Raw genomic sequence first — 25,340 nt, forward strand, 5'->3', positions numbered from 1 at the left:
TGATATCGTGGGGTTGTGTGTCACATAATTCCATTCCTGAATCAGTGAAAACGAGTATTTCTAGGCAATCGGGTTGCCTCCCACAATAACAATGTTCCAGCATAACATACACCCTCTTATTATACACCTATTTTGCGCCTATTGCTATTGCCCAAGGTATGAGATATCGAGACTAAGTGAAACTGGTAAACGTGGACATGTTTGTGCAACAAGAAGGTGACTGACCTCTTGTTATCTCATTATTCGTCATTTCCACTTCCTTTCACTGAGGGCTTAACAATTAACCCTATGACACTTTGGATTTGTGTGTAATATAGTATGCTATATTAGTCACCATGGAGGACATACCCATAGTTCCTCGTTTTGGTAACAGTATAGTAAGGTTACTTTTATTAAGGGTTTACAATTAGTTTATTGACTGTCATTATAACTCGTTTATCAACGGTTATTGCATAATAATTAGATGCATACTGTATTGTATAAAGCCAGTGAACTTGTTTTCCTCCATCCCTTCTTTTCCTTGACCAGGGCCAGTTGTCAATCCTGCAGGGTAAGATTGACCGCTTGGAAAGACTACTGGCAGAGAACAACGAGATCATAACCAACATCAGGGACTCTGTGATCAACCTGAAGGAGTCGGTCAAGGATGGGGTTCCTGGTGGAGGGAACATGAGCCAAGGACCCTACCCAGAACTGCTGGCTTCGCCTCCACTGGTCCTCCCTATTGACTCCCAAGACTGTCAGTTTGCAGCAAGGGAGTTCTCTGAGCCAGCAGATGGGGTGCAGGTAAGACTTTTAGAGAAAATCAGAAACAGCTCAGGTATTTGTAGATGCAATGCTGTTGTAGGCTTGAACATCGATTTGAGCTGTAAAGCATCCTCCAGTGAACGTTTGAAGTGGACAAAACGTCAATGGACAGCGTTATAACTGCCAGTGTTATTTTTACTGAACTCTAACCTATTTTGATAAGATGAATTCGTTATACGGAGAGACATCATCGTGGTCTCATTACCACGCTGAATTGCTCCTACCATCAGTGTGAAATATGAAGCCTTTTGCAATAGCCACGGGGGAAATCCTTGTTACAGTGTGACGTGACTATGGTGTTAAAATGAAGGACACATGTAAAAACCATTACACTATGTGTCATGAATATTTTTCATAATTAATAACACGATAGTGCTGAGTGATTAGTGCTTTTTGAGGTTGGTTTGGTTTCGGTCGGATTCTAAAAAAAATATCAACTTTTTCGGTTTTGATCATTTTATAAATATTAAATTACAATACGTGGGTTGAATGCTTTAACAACACAGAATAAAACAATGAATAAAAGTCCCAGTGACTGCCCATTACCGCATTACCATCATTTATTCACATTACTTTAATAAAATATTTGAGTTGTGGTGTATATTACATTTATTTTATTTGATGACATTGTTATTTCATTCCAAGTCATCATCTCTGTACTACTGCTGCCTATGCTGTCTGACAAAATCACTATTTTAGTAGTTCTTCAAAGTAAATCATGTATACTTTTATGACTGCTGAACACCAACTATCAATCACTTAGCTCACGTATTTTCAAGGAGGAGATACCTCCCGAAGTATCTGTTCTCTATCCCTCTCGATCGTGTATTATTTTGTCTCCCACGCCATGTCTGCCCCACACAAACCTATTGTAGCAGGCGTAAAAGAAACACACAGACCAGACAAGTAGGCACGCAATGGATTATGGTCATTGTAGTTAATTACCATGTTTTCTGCGCTAAACCATGTAGAAGATTGGCCTCTTGGAAACTAGAACTCCCTACTACCTCACATAGTTTGGGCTTGATCTGATTTACCTCTAGAGAAACTATGTATTGAGCAAAATAACATAAAACATTAAATGGAATTCAAATAATGGAACTAACCATTGGTCAATTAGTTTTTTAAAAATGAAATAATTACCAATATGTTGGTTAATTGCTCAGCACCTATATCATGAGCATGTGGGGTGCGTGCTATGCCACTGCCTATAACTAACTATAAGTTAAAGCTACGATATGTCATGTTTTGAATGGCCCGACCAAATTCACATAGAAATGTGAGTCATAGATATTTCAGTCTCATTCAAAGCAAGTCTAAGAAGTGGTAGATCTGTTCTATGCTTCCCGTTCTTAAGTTTTGCTTTTGTGTCTTTTGCTGTTGGTTTTGTACACCACCTTCAAACAGCTGAAAATACAATATTTTTAGTTATGGAAAAGATATTTGACAGCGGTTTAGATGGTACAATGATTCCAAACACAATGACTGCTTGTTTTGTCACATAAACTGAAATTTAAATTTTAGCAACCAGGAAATGGCGGAGCAATTTATGCATAGTGTGTCTTTAAGTATAACTATCAGAAATCTAAGCTGTGTAAAATCTATTATATCCAGCTCAGGGCTCTAGCCAGCTATGCATTTGGTTTGCTAACTTGCTAGGTAAGTGGCTAGATGTCAAGACATTCAATCCCCTCCTGGATCAAGATCCCTGTTACCTAAAAATTGTTTTGTGTGTCAGGTAGTCTAGCGGTTAAGAGCATTGGGCCAGTAACCGAAAGGTCGATGGTCAAATCCCTCAGCCGTCTAGGTGAATAATCTGTGGATGTGCCCTTGAGCAAGACACTTAACCCTAATTGATACTATAATTTGCTCGGGACAACAGCGTGTAGTGTGCACTTCTGGTACTACAGTACACATTTGTATTGTACAGAAACGCTGTGAACATCTGGATACATCCCAACCCTAGTAAAAATATCTCGCAAATAGGATACACAAAAATCATTTTTTTAAATTGCATGTAACATGTAAGAGGGCAGCTAGTGTTGAGGAGGGGACTGCAGTTTGACTTGAAATACAGGTTTCTTTCAGTAGAGATAATACCTTTAGGTACAATTATGTCAGTCACTACTCAGGAATGTTACGGATTAAAAAGAAACCTGCCACCCCTGTGCTTAAATAGACAGAATGAGTGTATATAGCCACCGTGTGTGTATATTTTACATTTTTTTATTTTTTTTTATTTACCTAGGAAAAGCCCATTGAGACCCAGAGTCTCTTTTTCAAGGGATACCTGGCCAAGAAGGCAGCAACAATCAATACATTTCATAATTAAAACATACAACAATACAACACAACATGATCCAGCCTAAAAAAAAGCATTTTACACTCCTTCGTAACAGAGTCTCCCATCAATATATTAAATTCATTCAGGGGCACTAACATATCTAGATGAAGCATGGACTGTAGACTATTCCATGCGTCTGGTGCACAAGAAGAGAAGGTAGTCTTGCCTAATACTGTGAATGCCCTGGGGACTTTAAGTAGCAACCACCTAGCAGACTGGTTATGGTAACTGCTGGTGGTGACTCTTTGATCCACCTCTACGCAGACGTCTCCATTCTGTATACATCTGGTCCATCTTTGGACACTGTGTTAACAAACCTCAAAACGAGCTTCAACTCCATACAACACTCCTTCCGTGGCCTTCAACTGCTCTTAAATGCAAGTAAAACGAATTGCATGCTCTTTAACCGATCGCTGCCTGCACCTGCCCGCCCATTTAGCATCACTACTCTGGACGGTTATGACTTAGAATATGTGGACAACTATAAATACCTAGGTGTCTGGCTAGACTGTAAACTCTCCTTCCAGACTCACATTAAGCATCTCCAATCCAAAGTTAAATCTAGAATCAGCTTCCTATTTCGCAACAAAGCCTACTTCACTCATGCTGCCAAACATACCCTTGTAAAACTGACTATCCTACCGATCCTTGACTTTGGCGATGTCATTTACAAAATAGCCTCCAACACTCTACTCAGCAAATTGGATACAGTCTATCACAGTGCCATCCATTTTGTCACCAATGCCCCATATACTTCCCACCACTGTGACCTGTATGCTCTCCTTGGCTGGTTCTCGCTACATATTCGTCACCAAACCCACTGGCTCCAAGTCATCTATAAGTCTTTGCTAGGTAAAGCTCCTCCTTATCTCAGCTCACTGGTAACCATAGCAACACCCACCCGTAGCACGTGATCCAGCAGGTATATCTCACTGGTCATCCCCAAAGCCAACACCTCCTTTGGCTGCCTTTCCTTCCAGTTCTTTGCTGGAACGAATTGCAAAAATCACTGAAGTTGGAGACTTATATCTCCCTCACTAACTTTAAGCATCAGCAGTCTGAGCAGCTTACCGATCGCTGCAGCTGTACACAGCCCATCTGTAAATAGTCCACCCAACCAACTACCTACCTCATCCCCATATTTGTTTTTGTTTTTCTGCTCTTTTGCACACCAGTATTTCTACTTGCACATCCTCATCTGCACATACATCACTCCAGTGTAAATGGCAAAATTGTAATTACTTTGCCACTATGGCCTATTTATTGCCTTACCTCCTTACTTCATTTGTTCACACTGTATACAGATATTAGTATTGTGTTATTGACGGTATGTTTGTTTATCCCATGTGTAACTCTGTGTTGTTGTTTTTTGTCGCACTGCTTTGCTTTATCTTGGCCAGGTCGCAGTTGTATATGAGAACATGTTCTCAACTGGCCTACCTGGTTAAATAAAGGTACAATTTTTAAAAAAAATGACTGAAAAGCAGTCTGGAGCTCTTCAACAGCCTGAACCAGAGAAGGAGCATTCGGAAAGTATTCAGACCTCTTGACTTTTTCCAAATTTTGTTACTTTACAGCCTTATTCTAAAATATATTAAATAGTTACCCCCCCATCTACGCACAATACCCCATAATGACAAAGCCAAAACAGGTTTTTAGACATTTTTGCACGTTTATTACAAATTCAAACTGAAGTATCACATTTACATAGTTGAAGTCGGAAGTATACATACACTTAGGTTGGAGTCATTAAAACTTTTTTCAACCACTCCACAAATTTCTTGTTAACAAACTATAGTTTTGGCAAGTCGGTCAGGACATCTACTATGTGCATAACACAAGTCATTTTTCCAAAAATAGTTTATGGACAGATTATTTAACTTATAAATCATTATATCACAATTCCAATGGGTCAGAAGTTTACATACTCTAAGCTGACTGTGCCTTTAAACAGCTTGGAAAATTCCAGAAAATTATGTCATTAGAAGCTTCTGATAGGCTAATTGACATCATTTGGAGGTTTACCAGTGGATGTTTATTTATTTTACCTTTATTTAACTAGGCAAGTCAGTTAAGAACAAATTCTTATTTTCAATGACAGCCTAGGAACAGTGGGTTAACTGCCTGTTCAGGGGCAGAATGACAGATTTGTACCTTGTCAGCTCAGGGGTTTGAACTTGATACTTGCAAGCCGAAGAACACCATCCCAACCGTGAAGCACGGGTGGCAGCATCATGTTGTGGGGGTGCTTTGCTGCAGGAGGGACTGGTGCACTTCACAAAATAGATGACATCATGAGGGAGGAAAATTATGTGGATATATTGAAGCATCATCTCAAGACATCAGTCAGGAAACATCCGTCAGTCAGGAAGCTTGATCGCAAATGGGTCCTCCAAGTGGATAATGACCCCAGGCATACCTCTAAAGTTGTGTCAAAATGGCTTAAAGACAACAAAGTCAAGGTATTGGAGTGGCCATCACAAAGCCCTGACCTCAATCCTATAGAAAATTTGTGGGCAGAACTGAAAAATCTTTGGAGCAAGGAGGCCTACAAACCTGACTCTGTTAACCCAGCTCTGTCAGGAGGAATGGGCCAAAATTCACCCAACTTATTGTGGGACGCTTGTGGAAGGCTACCCAAAACATTTGACCCAAGTTAAACCATTTAAAGGCAATGCTACCAAATACAAACTTCTGACCCACTGGGAATGTGATGAAAGAAATAAAAGCTGAAATAAATCATTATTTCTACTATTATTCTGACATTTCACATTGTTAAAATAAAGTGGTGATCCTAACTGACCTAAGACAGGGAATCTTTACAAGGATTAAATGTCAGGAATTGTGAAAAACCGAGTTTAAATGTATTTGGCTAAGGTGTATGTAAACTTCCGACTTCAATTCTAAGAATTCAGACCCTTTACTCAGTACTTTGTTCATGCACCATTGACAGCGATAACAGCCTCAAGTCTTCTTGGGTATGACGATACAAACTTGGCACACTTGTAGTTGGGGAGTTTCTCCCATTCTTCTCTGCAGATCCTCTAAAGCTCTGTCAGGTTGTATGGGGAGCGTCGCTGCACAGATTGTTTCAGGTCTCTCCAGAGATGTTCGATCGGGTTCAAGTCCAGGCTCTGAAGGGGCCGCTCGAGGACATTCAGAGACTTGTCCCCAAGGCACTCCTGCATTGTCTTGACTGTGTCCTTATGGGTTGTTGTCCTGTTGGATGGCGAACTGAGCACTCTGGAGGAGGTTTCATCAAGGATCTCTCTGCACTTTGCTCCGTTCATCTTTCCCTCGGTCCTGACTAGTCTCCCAGTCCATGCCGCTGAAAGACATCCCAACAGCATGATGCTGCCACCACCGTGCTTCACCATAGGGATGGTGCCAGGTTTCCTCCAGATGTGTTGCTTGGCTTACAGGCCAAAGAGCTTCAATCTTGGTTTCATCAGACCAGAGAATATTGTTTCTCATGGTCTTGAGTCATTTCGGTGCCTTTTGGCAGACTCCAAGTGGGCTGTCATGTGCCTTTTACTGAGGAGTGGCTTCCGTCTGATCACTTTACCATAAAGGCCTGATTAGTGGAGTGCTGCAGAGATGGTTGTCCTTCTGGAAGATTCTCCCATCTCCACAGAGGAACTCTGGAGCTCTGTCAGAGTGACCATCGGGTTCTTGGTCCCCTCCCTGACCAAGGCCGTTCTCCCCCGATTGCTCAGTTTGGCTGGGCGGCCAGCTCTAGGAAGAGTCTTGGTAGTTCCAAAGTTATTCAATTTAAGAATGATGGAGGCCACTGTGTTCTTGGGGACCTTCAATGCTGCATAAATGTTTTGGTACCCTTCCCCAGATCTGTGCCTCAACACAATCCTGTCTCAGAGCTCTACGGACATTTCCTTCGACATTATGGCTTGGTTTTTGCTCTGACATGCACTGTCAATTGTGGGACCTTATATAGACAGGTGTGAGCCTTTCCAAATCATCTCCAATCAATTGAATTTACCACAGGTGGACTCTAATCAAGTTGTAGAAACATTTCAAGGATGATCAATGGAAACAGGATGCACCTGAGGTCCATTTCGAGTCTCATAGCAAAGGGTCTGAATACGTATGTTATGTTTTTCATTTTTAATAAATGTGCAAAAATGTCTCCTAACCTGTTTCCACTTTTGTCGTTATGGGGTATTGTGTGTAGATTGTTGAGGATTATTTAAAAAATATATATTTTAGAATCAGGCTGTAACATAACAAAATGTGGGAAAAGCCAAGGGGTCTGAATACTTTCCGAATGCACTGTATGTCATCATGTTTCTTCTTGACACCAATCATGATAACAAGCTATTTTCTGCGCTTCATGTTCCTGTTATTAAAACCATGGCTTTAGTAAGGGTTCTTGTACCATTCCATACTGGACACATCAACCCATGACAGACAACACATTTTATCATCTTGTCCTCTCGGTATCACATTCCAATTATTCCGTTATTTTATTTGGCCGTAAAACAAAGACAGATATTTAAGTTGGCGCGAGTCCCAGAGAAACCCCAAGCAGCCTCTGTTCCATCTCTCATTTGCATTCATTCTGACCTGCCGATATCACAGATGTGAATGTTATCATACACCGATTTCCAGGAACAGATGCGTTGTTTTCTTATTCTTTTTCTTTCTTTCCACTGTGGTGGAGTAGGGCACTTCATTTGACTGCTACTTGGACATAAAGTGAACACAAAACTGAAGCTGAAGCGAATACATGAAACTTCCTTGAAACACATTCTAGAGTAGGCAACATTGCCTAATAAAGTGACGCTTTGCTGCAAACCAGTGACGCAAGACTATCTGCGGCCATATTGTTCAATACTTTCAATACTACTAATCATACATCGTTGACAATAAACAGGTGAAATATACTTCAGTGTATGTTAGCCTTCTTCACGGTCGTCGTTTACCTCAAAGAATATCCCACTATTTTTCTCAGGGGAGAAAACCGAAACAGGGGTTGGAGTGTTCGTTTTTTGTGTGTCTTTTTCAGTTGCTGGATGTTTATGACCTTCTGACCTTTGACAATCCTGATGGGGGAGTGTGGAAACAAGGATTTGACATCACCTACCAGGAGAATGAATGGGACAGCGAGCCACTGCAAGTCTTTGTTGTGCCCCACTCACACAATGATCCTGGTAAGCAGTGCACTACTTCAGGGAGCATTAAAGGGACACCACACTCCAAAAACCAGATTGTGTGGTTCTTCACAGCCCGATGGCGTGGGACATGGATTTGTCTTGACATAAGACTACCTTTGAGGTTTAAAAAAAAAACATCCGCTCACATTTCATTTTGGAGTATATTGTCCCTTAGAAGCTAACCTAGAAACACTGTACTTTCCTCTGTGACTTCTTCAACACTTTGTTTTCTCTACTTAATACAGTCACACCTCGTGTAGACAGGAAGCAAGGCGTAGGCAGCTCCTCAGCAGTCAGGAATCATATTTCTAGGTTAATTGTGTTTCATGGTCTGCCAAGGGAGCAAGCATTATACCACAGTATACATTGTAAAGACAAGCGTTATACCACAGTATACAACGTAAAGACAAGCATTATACCACAGTATACAGCGTAAAGACAATCATTATACCACAGTATACAGCGTAAAGACAATCATTATACCACAGTATACAGCGTAAAGACAAGCATTATACCACAGTATACAGCGTAAAGACAAGCATTATACCACAGTATACAACGTAAAGACAAGCATTATACCACAGTATACAACGTAAAGACAAGCGTTATACCACAGTATACAGCGTAAAGACAAGCATTATAACGCAGTGTACAACCTAAAGACAAGCATTATACCACAGTATACAATGTAAAGACAAGCATTATACCACAGTATACAACGTAAAGACAAGCGTTATACCACAGTATACAGCGTAAAGACAAGCATTATACCACAGTATACAGCGTAAAGACAAGCGTTATACCACAGTATACAACGTAAAGACAAGCATTATACCACAGTATACAACGTAAAGACAAGCATTATACCACAGTATACAACGTAAAGACAAGCATTATACCACAGTATACATCGTAAAGACAAGCATTATACCACAGTATACAACGTAAAGACAAGCGTTATACCACAGTATACAGCGTAAAGACAAGCATTATACCACAGTATACAACGTAAAGACAAGCGTTATACCACAGTATACAACGTAAAGACAAGCATTATACCACAGTATACAGCGTAAAGACAAGCGTTATACCACAGTATACAACGTAAAGACAAGCATTATAACGCAGTGTACAACCTAAAGACAAGCATTATACCACAGTATACAACGTAAAGACAAGCATTATAACGCAGTGTACAACCTAAAGACAAGCATTATACCACAGTATACAACGAAAAGACTACATTATACCACATTATACAATGTAAAGACTACATTATACCACAGCATACAACGTAAAGACAAGCATTATACCACAGTATACAACGAAAAGACTACATTATACCACAGCATACAACGTAAAGACAAGCATTATACCACAGTATACAACGAAAAGACTACATTATACCACAGCATACAACTTAAAGACTACATTATACCACAGTATACAACATAAAGACAAGCATTATACCACAGTATACAACGTAAAGACAAGCGTTATACCACAGTATACAACGTAAAGACAAGCATTATACCACAGTATACAACGTAAAGACAAGCATTATAACGCAGTGTACAACCTAAAGACAAGCATTATACCACAGTATACAACGAAAAGACTACATTATACCACATTATACAATGTAAAGACTACATTATACCACAGCATACAACGTAAAGACAAGCATTATACCACAGTATACAACGAAAAGACTACATTATACCACAGCATACAACATAAAGACAAGCATTATACCACAGTATACAACGTAAAGACAAGCGTTATACCACAGTATACAATGTAAAGACAAGCATTATACCACAGTATACAACGTAAAGACAAGCATTATAACGTAGTATACAACCTAACGACAAACATTATACCACAGTATACCATGAAAAGACTACATTATACCACATTATAAACTGGGTGGTTCGAAACCTAAATTCTGACAGTCGTTGTATATCAGACCATATACTACAGGTATGACAAAATATGTATTTTTACTGCTCTAATTACATTGGTAACTAGTTTATAATAGCAATAAGGCACCTCAGGGGCTTGTGGTATATGGCCAATAAACCACGGCTAAGGGCTGTAACAAGGCACTCCGCGGTGTGTCGTGCTTAAGAACGGCCTTTAGCCGTGGTATAATGGCTTTATACCACACCCCATCGTGCCTTATTGCTTAATTATACAACATAAAGGTCGTAGAGCAATTGATGAAAGTCTTGTCCTGTTACCACTAAAACAATTGATCAGACGTATAAGAAGCCTGTTTTCTATACATTTCCTCACTGTTACATTTTCCACAGAAACAGAACATTTGAACTATGTATTCCAGTGTGAAGGCGTAGTCCCTCACAAGCATTCTAGAGACGAAGGCGTCAGTGCAGGCAATAAGAGTGCTGGTAGTTCCGGGTGCTTGTCACATCGTGTGTATGCTCAGTAGCAGCATCTGCAGCTCAGTAACAGCCAGGTCCAGTCTATTCTTTGTTCCTGAGATTGGTTAACTCTTTAGTAACCTGAGCTGTCTTTCTATTTTGTCTTGCAGTGGAAAGAACAATGCAATTTTCAGATTTTTTTTTATTTTTTATGCATTGATTTTCATTGGAAATATGATAACATGTGAAATCAATGGAGGTGGCAAATTGATTGAACCACATGTTCTGCTCATTCACCTGATGATGATAAATGATGGCTTTATTGAATCCGTTAATTTAATCTATGGCAGACAGACAGACCACATAGCATTTATGTAGAACTGAGCACACATAGATTGTTCCCGTACACACCACTCTACAGTCATAATGTATGCTCAACCACTTTGTCATAGTTGTCCATTTGTTCATTTTCAGGATGGCTGAAGACGTTTGACGACTACTACCGGGACCAGACCCAGCACATCCTGAACAACATGGTGGTGAAACTCCACGAGGACAGCCGCAGGAAAATGATCTGGTCCGAGATCTCCTACTTCTCCAAGTGGTGGGACAACATCGACGGCCAGAAGAGAGACGCTGTCAAGAGGTAGGAGTTCTGTCTGTGTCATTCTAGCTTCAAGTTGAGACTGAAATCAATGCGAGCAGCAAATCACCAGCGGTGAAATAAGTTCCCAGTTTTCATACTTGAGTGAAAGTAAAAGTAAAGATACCTTAAAAGAAAATTAGTCAAGTAAAAGTGAAAATTGGCCAGTAAAATCCTACTTGAGTAAAAGTCTAAATGTATTTAAATATATTTAAGTATGAAAAGTAAAAAAAATCCTTATATAAATTAGACCATTTTCCTGTCCTGCCAAGCATTCAAAATGTAACAAGTTCTTTTGTGTGTCAGGGAAAATGTATGGAGTAAAAAGTACATAATTTTCTTTCGGAATGTAGTGAAGTAAAAGTAGAAGTTTTCAAAACTATGAATAGTAAAGTAAAGTACAGGAATAAAACAACTTAATTAGTACTTTCAAGTATTTTTACTTAAGTACTGTACACCACTGCAAATCACTTATGGATTCTGTTAGTGTATTCTTGATTTAGCTTGGCTGCTGTAGACATGGAAGCTAATTCCTTAGTGGATTTGCAATAATATTCCGATGCTCCTGTTATTCCCATTTTAATTAAAGGAAGGTTATACCTTGCTTAGGGCTAGCAGTTTTATAGGGTTTATTAAAAATGCAATGACATTAGAAGTGAAGAAGTTGTAGATAAATTAACTCAACCTCACAGCCCGAGATTGTCATTATACAGTATGTACAGGTAAATCAATGGCCACGTCCCAGTTTACAGTACAACTATTCTTTACCTGGCAGCAGGAGTTCATTGGTTTGAATTGCCTTAACAAGCCAAACTGACTCCAAATGGTCGTGAGGTCATAAAATCAATTGTGCTTGTGAGAGGCACATGGGCTCACACATGCTCTCTCTCTCTCTGCCTCAGTCTCTTTGCTGTTGATAATGTCCCCTTGAGGATGTAACAGTTGTCAGGAGTTAGGGGGTTCTCTGCGAACGACATGGAGGGAGTGATGGGGATAGGGTTTTCCGCTTCAGAAAACAGCCCCAAAGGCAAAGAGGGTATCACAAATGCTGTGTGCATTGGCCATGCTCACGATGAGCTACTGGCGGGTAAGGTTTCAGCACTAAGCCTTGGGAGATTACAAAACGGTGTATGAAATGCAATAAACATTTCAGCTGCAGGTTAGAATTCCAATTAGGAGCACAAGCAAAAACAGCCTTAAGGTGAAGGATGGAGGAAGATGAAAAATCCAACACTAATATTTATTCACTATTGATTTGATGCGCAGGGAGTTCAAAGAGAACCAGATCCATTCCTTTTTTTTTGTTGGAGAATATTCCGTGTTTGCTCTTTTTTTGAAGGGTGCTGTTGCTCATTTAATAACTTATTTTCTTTGCAGGTTTTCATTTGATGTCAGCAAATTCAAGGTCTGGCGCTTAATGATAAAATGTCCCCCGTTACAGTACACGGAGAACTATCACTCAAGAAATTCAAACAAACAACCTCATTATTTCTTCGGCAAAACACCTTTAGGATTTGAGAGGAGCTTGTTTTTTTGAGCAGCATGTTTGGGATTTGTAGGACAGCCACTTCCATCCGTCCTCGTTAGAATGCAGTGTTGCTAATCGGCTCAGTGAAGATGGCACCTGCTTTCCTCACTCCAACTCTTCTTCGCCCGGACAGACCTACACTACACCCCGCTCCCGCCCGTCCAATCAGTGAAAGAAACCCACCGGTGATTGAATGATCCCAGAGGAAAATCCGGTTTCCAAGGAGAGAAAATAAAGAGCTATTCCTATTCCAGAAAGGGCTGAGTCGTCGTACTTTGTGTTGCTGCTCCATGCAGCAACATATTATAGGGACTTGCCAGGGACACGTTAAAGAGGTCTGCAGATGAAATATGCTCTGCGAACAGGGGAACGATGCTGACTCAAAGTCAATGCAAGAGGTTTCTAGTAAGGGGGGAGTATCTACTAAAGTGGTTGGTTTCACTCTTAGGACATAGGAGTAAGATAATTAAACAGCAACTGAGGAGGAGATGGATCTAATTATTGCAATGTGTAGAGGCCTTGATTTCTCCTGCAACTAAGATGCACGTTTGACACCCTCAGATTGTCGTATTATCCATGTCGTAATGTTTGTGACCGAAAGCATCTCTTTTTAATCCACAAGGTCAAATTCATGAAGCTGCAGGTTTTTTGGATCGCTTCACGATTTGTTTGTTTATATTTTGGTTTGTGAGCTATGAGACGGTAATTGACTGAGTTGACAATCTGAAATCCGGATCCTTTTGCTCGGTGTTCTTTAGTCTGGTTGAGCGAGGCCAGTTGGAGATTACAACTGGAGGCTGGGTGATGCCTGATGAAGCCAACTCGCACTACTTTGCATTAATTGACCAGCTATTGGAGGGACACCAGTGGTTGGAGAGAAATTTGGGTGAGTACATAATAAATATATCAGGCATTTGTTATCTGGAAAGAGATCGTAAAAAATAAATGTTGTTGGCAAACACAACATACACTGAGTGTACGAAACATCTGGAACATCTTCCTAATATTGAGTTGCTCCCCCTTTTTCCCCTCAGAACAACCTCACTTCTTCGGGGAGATGGGACTCTACAAGGTGTCGAAAGTGTTCCACAGGGATGCTGGCCCACAGTTGTGTCAATTTGGCTGGATGTCCTTTGGGTGGTGGACCATTCTTGATACATACGGGGGAAACTGTTGAGCGTGAAAAACCCAGCAGCGTTGCAGTTCTTGACACAAACCAGTGTGCCTGGCACCTACCACCAAACCCCGTTCTAAGGCACTTCAATATTTTGTCTTGACCATTCACCCTCTGATTGGCACGCATACACAATCCAGGTCTCAATTGTTTTGAGGCTTAAAATTCTGTATTTAACAGGTCTCCACCCTTTCATCTACAGTGATTGAAGTGGATTTAACAAGTGACATCAATAAGGGATCATAGCTTTCAGCTGGTTTCACCTGGTCAGTCTATGCCATGGAAAGAGCAGGTGTTCATATTATTTTGTACACTCACTGTGAAGCTGTTTGTTTTCCTGTGCTGGAGAGACAGGTGTGTTTACACACGCATCCAGTCACAAATGATAGCTACTTGCTAGTGATTTGTCTTGACTTAACACTCTCCTAATGTCTTGTACTCTCAGTGTATTTGCTCAACATATTTGTTATTTTGCGTGATTGACACAAAATGATTGGCATACTTTAACCATCAGATATTTGAACTTTTTACACATGAACACATTAACCCAGTGGCAGCTAGTGACTTAAAAAGTTAGGGAGGATGACAAATGAAGACTGGTTGATTGAACGGGGCGACCTGTGTAACAGATGTTTATCACAAAAAAAATGTAGGTGATGTTTCATTGTTTTCTTGTTTATCCATTTTTCCTCAACATTTTGAGGAGAGTTGTTTGCATGAACCTGAATCTTCCTTCTGGTTTTCCCTGTTAGGCGTGAAACCCGAGACGGGCTGGTCTGTGGACCCGTTTGGCTACTCCCCTACCAACGCGTACCTGCTGAAACAGGCTGGCCTGACCAACATGCTTATCCAGAGGGTGCACTACTCCGTCAAGAAACACTTTGCCAGTCAGAAGACCCTGGAGTTCTTCTGGAGACAGAACTGGGGCAAGTATGCAGACTGACTGTGTCCCCTGTGGCTCTCTCAGGGTGCTTTCCCAGAGCCAGTGTTTCCCCTAGCTAGATTATTTTCTAGGCAGGGTGCGAAAGGCCCTCAAATAAACACAGTGCCTCTTTCAGATCTCTGCCCGGATATCTGCTCCTCATGCCTCTATCCTCAGTCGTTCGGTGTTTCAGGCGCTAGCTCACCCATTGAATTTAGCATATTCAAAGTCCTAGTTTTAATTATATCGGCAGAAACAAAAGAACATGACCTCAGAGTGACTACATTATACTCGGTAGAAAACGCATGCTTCCAGCTACTTCCATTTCCTTGACATATTTGCTGTGGCAGGTGCTGTGGATGGTTTGATGCCCAGTGTTGAACTCTGGACAATCAGCTTGTGTAACTAAAAGCGCTAGGATAGGCGACAGTAGCATCTGCTGTGGACGGTATTGACTCGCCTAAAAGCGCTAGGATAGGCGACAGTAGCATCTGCTGTGGACGGTATTGACTCGCCTAAAAGCGCTAGGATAGGCGACAGTAGCATCTGCTGTGGACGGTATTGACTCGCCTAAAAGCGCTAGGATAGGCGACAGTAGCATCTGCTGTGGACGGTATTGACTCGCCTAAAAGCGCTAGGATAGGCGACAGTAGCAACTGCTGTGGACGGTATTGACTCGCTCAGACCATCGCAGAGGGATTTCTCATGCGTATCACATGCAAGAGCATGCTTGTCTCTCAAGGCTCCGATTTTGTTTGGCGTCACCTTATAGCATCTGTGGTATAGCGGATTGTCTCCTTGTATGGACTGAGGCCTGGCTTTAAAATGTCTGGCAGGCATTTCATGCGATGAACAGATCTCGGTTCAAATAGTATTTGATTTCTTTCAATTTGTGTTTGAGCTTGAACGTAGTGCCAGATGGGCAGGGTTTTCACTTTTGAAACAATTACGTTGGTTCCATTACACCAGGCAAGCTCAATCGAGTACAGCTGAAGCATTTGAAAGAAGATAAGTACTATTTGAACCCAGGTCTGATGATGAGCATGCTGATTGATAAGAACAATGGAGACCACATCCTCATGACCAACATAAGGGGTTTCACATTTGCCGTGAACCATCTGCTTTGTGTGTCTGTGTGTGCCTGCGCGTGCATGTGACAGTTGGTAACAGTTAGTGGGTCCATGCAGCCATGTTGGAACCAACCGTCCCCCAGACGCTCTGTCCAAAAACGGGTGATTACTCAAACCCCTAAGCCAAATGATACAGTACTCATTAATGATTCTCACTGGGTGGACAGATGCTGAAATCGTCTGCAATGCCAGAGCATCTGTCTCTACAATTTTTTATTTACGTCATGAAAATGATCAAATACTGTTATGGTTATTTAATAGTAGACAATGATGAAAGAGCAGATCAGTTTGTGCTCTGTTCTTATGGTTCACTTTTATCGAAGTGTTTTATGTTAGAATTGAATACTTGTTGATGCCCCTCGGGAGGCTGAAAAGATTTGGCATGGGCCCTCAAATCCTTCTAAAGTTCGACAGCTGCACCATCGAGAGCATCTTGACTGGCTGCATCACCGCTTGGTATGGCGATAGCACCGCCCTTGACCAAAGGGTGGTGTGAACAGCCCAATACAACACTGGGGCTGAGCTCCCTGCCACAGGACCTCTATATCAGGCCGTGTCAGAGGAAGACCCCAAAAATGGCCAAAGACTCCAATCACCCAAGCTGTAGACTAGTAGTCAACCAACTAGTAGTCAACCAATAGTCAACCAATGGTACCCAAACTATCTGCACTGACTCTACCTTGCACTGACCTTGCACACTCACTAGACTTTAAATACTCACTCACACACACTACATTGTCTCTCCCACGCAAATCCCTCACATATTCAAATACATAATACATAATGCACACACACACACATACCGACACAACACAAACATACATATGCACACGTACACTCACACAAACACACGTACTTTTACACTCATCATTTACTGCTGCTACTCCGTTTTTATTATTATCTAGCCCGATGCCTAGTCACTTGACCCTGCCTTCATGTACATATCTACCTCAAGTACCTCGTACCTCTGCACATTGATCTGATACTGGTACTACCTGTATATAGCTTCATTCTTGTGTCCTTTATTTTATTCATTTTTGTTAGTTAGTGTTTTATTTTTTTTTAAACTGCATCGTTGTGAAAGGTTCGTGAGCCAGAATTTCACTGTAAAGTTTATACCAGTTGTATTTGGCGCATGTGATAAATACAATTTGATTTGAGTAGATTAGTTTGTTTGGCTATGTGGTGCCATTCTGCCAGGGGACACACTCCCTAATTATACAGCTTAGTCTCTGGACAATGTTTTGAAACACACAAATAAAAGAGCACCTACATTATATACATGAGTTTTTTTTTTAAGTCGTGTTTTTTAGCTTTGAAGACTTGAATGAAATGAACGTGGAATGAATAGTCGAATGACAGTCGGTTGGTCTGAGAATGTTGTTTTACCTGCAACTTACTGGTCAAATAACAGTAGAATACAGTATATTATTAAGCTTTCTATAGCTAGTGTGTATGCTGCTTACCTTCTCTGTATGTGTAACGATGTGCGCTGAGAGTCGGGAAGCAGGTTCAGGGTGAGTGAGTGTTTTAAGAAATAAACACAACACAACACAACACAACACAATACAATACAATACAATACAATACAACACAACACAATACAATACACAACACAACACAATACACAACACAACACAATACAATACAACACAATACAATACAATACAATACAACACAACACAACACAACGCAACACAACGCAACACAATGCAATACAACGCAACGCAACACAACGCAAACACAACGCAATACAACGCAATACAACACAACACAATACAACATAAGAACCACAAACGACGCACAGACAATACACTGGAACAGAAACAATAATGCCTGGGGAAGGAACCAAAGGAAGTGACATAAATAGGGCAGGTAATTAAGGAGGTGATGGAGTCCAGGTGAGTCTGATGACGCGCAGGTGCGCGTAACGATGGTGACAGGTGTGCGCCATAATGAGCAGCCTGGTGACCTAGAGGCCGGAGAGGGAGCACACGTGACACTGTTCCCTCTACTCAATAACAAACGCGGGGTCAAATACATGTCATGGAAAACCAACACTGATGTAGGGGTTGGAAACATCACTCTGCTATTGTTTTGAGAGACAGACATCCTGTGGCATAATAGAGTGCATGGTTTGAAATGTGCAATGTCACACTGGCAGATCCATATGGGAGGTGACAGCATCCTCCAGCTCAGGAAGCAGGCCACTTCCACTGCAGGACAAATAGGATTTAATCTCACTTGGCCGCAGTGGTGTGTATTCATAGATGCCAAGGGAAGCCAGGCTACCCCAAAAATTTTACCAATTAACATTTAAAAACATAAAATGATTTATCTTTCGTCTTTCTGTGTTTCATAATTTTCCTTCAATCCGCAAGAGTATCTCCCAGGAGAAAGCATATAAGTGAGCGAAACAGCGCCCCTCTGTCTCTCAATTGTGAATGCCATCTATCTGATGCTGTCTGGTCCAAACGAGTATGACACTGTTGCCACCCGTAGCATTGAAGGCAAAGGAAGCCAGTGATAAACCGAGATAAACCGAGAAGGCTCATCTGTGAATGGTCCTGGCACACCAAAACAAAGTGTTAAGGGAAGCCACCTTGGATTTTGGAATCACTCCTATCAAATCCCATTGAGAGCATATGTTATTGACAGAAAAACTTTAATTGTTGCATCTCGTGTTGTTGTCCTTCCTGTTGTTAGCTAGCTAAAATTAACCCTTTCCTAAATTAGCCATGGATGGACATGGGGATTTGAACTTGTGGTTTTACTTAATTCGTCGTACTGGCCAATGATTATAACGGCAATTTTGAACCAACCATTAATTCATACATTGTTGTGCCCCTGGCCTGAGAGGATGGAAGTTCAACATGTAGCTAGATGTAGAAGGCTAATGCTAACTAGCTAACGTTACCCATGAATGGAAGTTAGGGTCGCGAGCAAGCATTTTAGCCAAGAAGCCTAGGACAACAAAAAATAAGTGTCTACTACCGTTTTGTCAACATGAAAGAGAGGAGAATGGCATTGGCGTTTCTCTAAAAGTAGGTCAACGTGTTTTTCTACTTGCAAGAAACACGTACGCACGCACACACACACACAAATCAGAACCATGGACAGCCACATCATATTCAGCTTACGTTGATTGGACTAAATCGTTTTTGGTATCTGTTAGTTGTCATTGTATTGGACTAAGCATAGTTGATTTGATGTTCAAATGGTGCTGGAATAGTAGAGGCAGCTCTTGTTTTCTTTGCGACTTGACGTAACTCTCTGTGCTTCAAAGTTTTTTAGTGGTCTTTAAATGTCGGAAACATTAACTTGCTTGACCATGCAACTGTTTGTTACATGCAATATGCTTTGTGGACTTCACTGGACAGAGGTTGCCATCTGGTTTTGTGATAAAACAAAGCTGTGGCTTAATTTATTATGCTGCTGTGTCTTCTTATTGTCTCGGCATTTGAATTAACAGGTTACAAACATCATCATTATCATCATCCCCAGTGATTTTACCCACGCACCGCTACTGCTTGGTCGTAGCAAATTAGTCATCGGTTCAGTGCCAGATCAGATCATCATCCAATTTTATTTTATATAATTTTATATCATCATACAAGCGACCAGGAATTAGTTGTTATTTCTAATAAGGGATAAATGTTAGTACTTTTGAATACTGCGTGCATACAGCGGCCAGTCTCTTTCAGATAGAAATGTCAACAGTTTTTTTTTCAAACAGTTTTTAGACATTGCATGCTAGCTATATGTTTACAGTCCACATTCTGATATGTTGTCATAAGAATGCTTGTGCATTCTTTGTTCTGTCAAATGCAAATACCACACAAGACGTACCGTTAGGAAGAAACTACATATTTTCTATGTTCTATTCTAATACTCTATTCTATTTCATGTTCTATTCTAATACTCTATTATGTTTCTATGTTATATTCTAATTCTCTATTCTATTTCATGTTCTATTCTATCTGTTTGCAGACCCAGCCTCCAGCACGGACATTCTATGTCACATGATGCCCTTCTACAGTTACGATGTTCCCCACACGTGTGGCCCCGACCCCAAGATCTGCTGCCAGTTTGACTTCAAGAGACTTCCTGGTGGGCGGGTCAGCTGTCCCTGGAGGGTCCCCCCTCAGCCAATCACGGATGGAAATGTACAACAGAGGTGACCAATCACATAGAAATGGAATGAGATTGATACTGTGTCTCTATAAGAAACCAATCTTTATTGTTCTATCGAATTTACATGAAACAGGAAATTGTCTTTGGCTTGAGGCTCACAGTTACTAACAACACTTGACATTCAAACACAACAAAAGCAAAGCTGGTCACAAAGGCTTTGGGTCCTCAATGTAAAGTGTTTCTTAATCGGTGGTCTGTCCTGTAGCTTTCTTCTCTCTAGTACAGACAAGTATTAGAAACACTGGTTTACGGGGTAGACAGACGGTCCACATTCTCTCTACAGTTTGATAATGTTATGGACATGGGTCAAACACTTTGTATGAATAAGATGAGACATCGACGCTACTGTACGATAATATTTTGTGGTAATAGGAATTTCAGATGGCCTTTGTTTTTCTAACTCAAGATAGTCTCTGATGATAAGTGGACTTTCTGACACAGTAGCAAATCCACCAGAGACTAGAGAATTGACCACACACGTGAATGCACGAACACACACACAGATAATTCATTGTCAATTATGAATCAATCAATCAAATGTATTTATAAAGCCCTTCTTGCATCAGCTGATGTCACAAAGTGCCGTACAGAAACCCAGCCTAAAACCCCCAAACAGCAAGTAATGCAGGTGTAGAAGCACGATTACAGCTTCATATGTCATGAAAACGGTGAATTCGTTGTAGTATAGTGACTCTTTTTCCCATGATCCCTAGGGTTCAGATGCTGCTGGACCAGTACAGGAAGAAGTCCAAGCTATTCAGAACCAAGGTGGTGATGGTCCCCCTGGGGGACGACTTCCGCTACACAGAGGCCTTGGAGTGGGACCAGCAGTTCCAGAACTACCAGAAGCTCTTTGACTACATGAACTCTCATCCAGAACTACACGTCAAGGTCTGACTTTGGGAGCTGGAATGTTGCGTTGAATATACAGGAAGTTTTCCTTTTCAAGCGGCCAGGTTTATTTCAGGTTTATTAGGTTTGCAATAGTGGAAGATGGTGGGGGTTAAGGTTTTGATGCAACACACGATGGTTGATCGTGAAATGGTGTATTTTGTTGGCTTCCCACCCTCTCAATAAAGCAGAAGAGTAAACTACCCTACAGCATTAACGATAGAGTTTGATAGAGTTGATCTCTTCTAACTGGCGTATTCTGTTCTAGGCTCAGTTCGGCACCATCACGGATTACTTCAATGCTCTTCGTAAATCGGCCACAGACCCCGGTCACACTGTTCCCTCTTTACCTGTGGTCAGCGGAGACTTCTTCACCTACGCAGACCGAGATGACCACTACTGGAGCGGTTACTTCACGTCCCGACCCTTCTACAAACGCCTGGACCGCGTGCTGGAGTCACACCTCAGGTGGGAGCACAGACCGTTATTTTGTGGCAACCTGTTTCTTTTTCTCTGTTTTTCTTTTTTCTCTGTTTCTTTTTTCTCTGTTTCTTTTTCTCTGTTTCTTTTTCTCAGTTTCTTTTTCTGTTTTTCTTTTTTCTCTGTTTCTTTTTTCTCTGTTTCTTTTTCTCTGTTTCATTTTTCTCTGTTTCATTTTTCTCTGTTTCATTTTTCTCTGTTTCATTTTTCTCTGTTTCTTTTTCTCTGTTTCTTTTTCTCTGTTTCTTTTTCTCTGTTTCTTTTTCTCTGTTTCTTTTTCTCTGTTTCTTTTTCTCTGTTTTTTTTTTTCTCTGTTTCTTTTTCTCTGTTTCTTTTTCTCTGTTTCATTTTTCTCTGTTTCATTTTTCTCTGTTTCATTTTCTCTGTTTCATTTTCTCTGTTTCATTTTTCTCTGTTTTTTTCTCTGTTTCTTTTTCTCTGTTTCTTTTTCTCTGTTTCTTTTTCTCTGTTTCTTTTTCTCAGTTTCTTTTTCTCTGTTTTTCTTTTTTCTCTGTTTCTTTTTCTCTGTTTCTTTTTCTCTGTTTCTTTTTCTCTGTTTCATTTTTCTCTGTTTCATTTTTCTCTGTTTCATTTTTCTCTGTTTCTTTTTTTCTGTTTTTTTCTCTGTTTCTTTTTTCTCTGTTTTCTTTTTCTCTGTTTCTTTTTCTCTGTTTCATTTTTCTCTGTTTCATTTTTCTCTGTTTCATTTTTCTCTGTTTCATTTTTCTCTGTTACTTTTTCTCTGTTTCTTTTTTTACAATGTATTCTAATGTCTTTTTCTACGTCCTATACATTTTTAAAAAATGTATCTATATTGCTAAATTTCAAATCGTCATCCGTCAACCAAAAGAGATTACATAGATTATTTTTTACAAGCAGTACAATTTCAACATAGAAAGTGAATCACTGTAAGTGCATGTATTGGATGACTGGTTAAAGAGCAACTGCCCCTAAAAAAATGACCTTCGCATTTAGAAAACAACCTATGTGGCATCGAAATGATGCCGAAACATTTATTCTAGTGTCAAAATGTACTACTAAATGTAAATAGGATAATTTTGGTCATGAAGTCAGTCTCGTCCAAAACAAGAGTTTCTTGAGACTTTTGGTCGTGACTGCCTCACAACGTAAATTAAGGTTGGGTTTGTTTCAATTCTGCCCACAGCTGGCAGCACACAAATAATTATCAATTCAGAGTGCAGCTGCATGTGACCTAATCGTAATGTCTGTGGTAAATTAGGGTTGAGTTTGAATATCTCTATGGGGCTAGTTAGGGACCATCGTTAAATTACACAATGTACATGGGACAATATAAAAATTCCAAGTGCTCCAAATTTCAACCTTAAACCAACTATAAATTGTAGAAATTCATATACAAATATTGAAAGCATTTAATGAGAAAACTAAAAGGTGTGCAACATGAAAACAATTTTGCCATAGTCGCACACCAGCTAGCTTGAAGCTAATTAGCTAAATAATTTGGATAGCTCTCCCCACCTGCGAACACACAAGAGACACCCACATCAAACCACACACCGAAACCAACTCGTGTTTGAATTCAGTCTTGGCCGCTAGCATTTCTTAAAAGGGCTTGATAGTACTACACCTGTTGTATTCGGCTCGTGTGACAAATAAAGTTTGATTTGATTTACCAGGAAGACTAGTGGTTGCCAAGGTGTCTGCTCATGGAGATCCAATTCAAATAAAGAATTCTGTAACTCAATCAAAGACATGGTGAAACTAATCCACTGTGCAATGTAAAAATGCACAGCATTATAAACACATAATTGATTGGAGAAATTGTTATTTTTACATTTGAAGCTCTGAGACAGCCCAAAAACAAACTGTGAATAATTTACCCACATCTCAAACTAAGCCTATTACAATTATTACAAGCCTTTTTGATTGAAATAATATGCTTGTTTGATATTATTTTTGTTGCATTCGTAATGACGTTTTTTTTACCAACCTCTTGCATATTGATGAATATGAATCCAATCAAATATTCTAATTCAGTCTTCTCACTCCAAAGTGTTGAAAGAAAGGAAAACCAATCTAATGGTCCACCATCTAATAACCTTAAACACTGACCAGACAGACTTGACTTTAATGCATTTAGTACTTGTAGACTTTAACCTTAATTCACAGGCTTGAGAAGATCTCCACCAGGTCGTTGCCTTTGATCCAGTCTGTTTCTTTCTTTAGTAAAGGTTCATGTAACACGTCATTTTTTTTAGGTGGTGCTTTGTCCGCCTGCTACCCTTCGACCTGTCTGGCTTGGTTGGACCTGCCGGGGGTAGACACCCTCTCCGGCAAGGAGACAGTCCAGTAGACTAATTACTAGCCTTAATTAGTACAATGGACAGTCTCTCCCAAATTAGTACAAAGGACAATCTCTTCCCATCATCAACACGGTCAGTTAGAGCCCGTATTGAGTGTGGTGTTGGGAAGGTTAGTCATGATTATAGAAAGGGTCTGTAAGGCTTGTGGGATATTTCTCTGCCTGCGTCTTCTAGGCATAGATCCACGACTTTAGGGTCGCCAGGGCATAAATGAAGACATGCAGGAAACCAACAGTTGATGTTGGTTTTACTTGTATGTAGTACCATTTAGCAGATTTTAATATACTTCACTGAATTTACTTCACTGTTTACACTGTGGTGTAAATTCACATTTACAGAAATGTTCATTCATTCATTAGTATACTATAGTTTCTACACAAGTGAGCCTTGTGGTTTGGGCTGGTCCCCAGCAGCTACTTTAGATAAATAATCAATGTCGTTTGGTCCATTGTTTGGCTAATTGACAGCCAACTTGGCATTCCCTCATGTACACTGTAAGCTTAAAAGGCGACTTTCTGATTTGGCCTTGTTTAGATTTGGTTTCGGGAGTTTTTGCTCCTTCCACGGGACAGTTGAGCTAACGTAGGCTAAGAGGTTGTAAGTAACAAGAACATTTCCCAGGACATAGACATATCTGATGTTGGCAGAAAGCTTAAATTCTTGTTAATCTAACTGCACCTTCCAATTTACAGTAGCTATTACAATGAAGGAATACCATGCTATTGTTTGAGGAGAGTGCTAAATTTTGAACAGGAAAAGTTATAAATAAACAAATTAGGCACATTTGGGCAGTCTTGATACAACAGTTTGAACAAAAATACAATGGTTCATTGGATCAGTCTAAAATGCTGCACATACACTACTGCCATCCAGTGGCCAAAATCTAAATTGCACCTGGGCTGGAATAATACATTATGGCCTTTCTCTTGCATTTCAGAGATGATGGTACAAAAAAAATACAAAAGAACGGTTGTTTTTTTCTTTGTATTATCTTTTACCAGATCTATTGTGTTAAATTCTTCTACATTCCTTTCACATTTCCACAAACATCAAAGTGTTTCCTTTCAAATGGTACCAAGAATGTGCATATCCTTGCTTCAGGGCCTGAGCTACAGGCAGTTAGAATTAGGTAGGCCATTTTAGATTACAATTTGAAATAAGGGGCGGATCATTAAGAGGTTCTTTAACCAACAATGCAGTTCAAGAAAGAGTTAAGAAAATATTTACCAAATAAACTCAAGTAAAAGAATATTAAAATTAACAATAAAATAACAATACCAGTACCAGTTCCGAGTCAATGTGCGGGGGTGGGTCAATTTAAATAGTTGCA

The 25,340-nt window shown here is 40.3% G+C and overlaps 1 protein-coding gene across 1 annotated transcript in view; it reads left to right on the forward strand.

The window, feature by feature from the left end:
- The window catches only part of LOC118387850 (alpha-mannosidase 2-like), a 69,598-nt gene that overhangs the window by 1,503 nt on the left and 42,755 nt on the right, over nucleotides 1-25,340 (forward strand). Inside the window, exons 2-9 of the mRNA XM_052525914.1 lie at nucleotides 529-786; nucleotides 8,175-8,319; nucleotides 11,181-11,352; nucleotides 13,636-13,763; nucleotides 14,804-14,977; nucleotides 20,094-20,280; nucleotides 21,011-21,188; nucleotides 21,457-21,656. Of these exons, the coding sequence (XP_052381874.1) occupies nucleotides 529-786; nucleotides 8,175-8,319; nucleotides 11,181-11,352; nucleotides 13,636-13,763; nucleotides 14,804-14,977; nucleotides 20,094-20,280; nucleotides 21,011-21,188; nucleotides 21,457-21,656 (1,442 nt within the window). The remainder of the gene's footprint in view (nucleotides 1-528; nucleotides 787-8,174; nucleotides 8,320-11,180; nucleotides 11,353-13,635; nucleotides 13,764-14,803; nucleotides 14,978-20,093; nucleotides 20,281-21,010; nucleotides 21,189-21,456; nucleotides 21,657-25,340) is intronic.

The sequence above is a fragment of the Oncorhynchus keta genome, chromosome 9, assembly GCF_023373465.1.
Source record: "Oncorhynchus keta strain PuntledgeMale-10-30-2019 chromosome 9, Oket_V2, whole genome shotgun sequence".
In the NCBI taxonomy this organism is placed as follows: domain Eukaryota; kingdom Metazoa; phylum Chordata; class Actinopteri; order Salmoniformes; family Salmonidae; genus Oncorhynchus; species Oncorhynchus keta.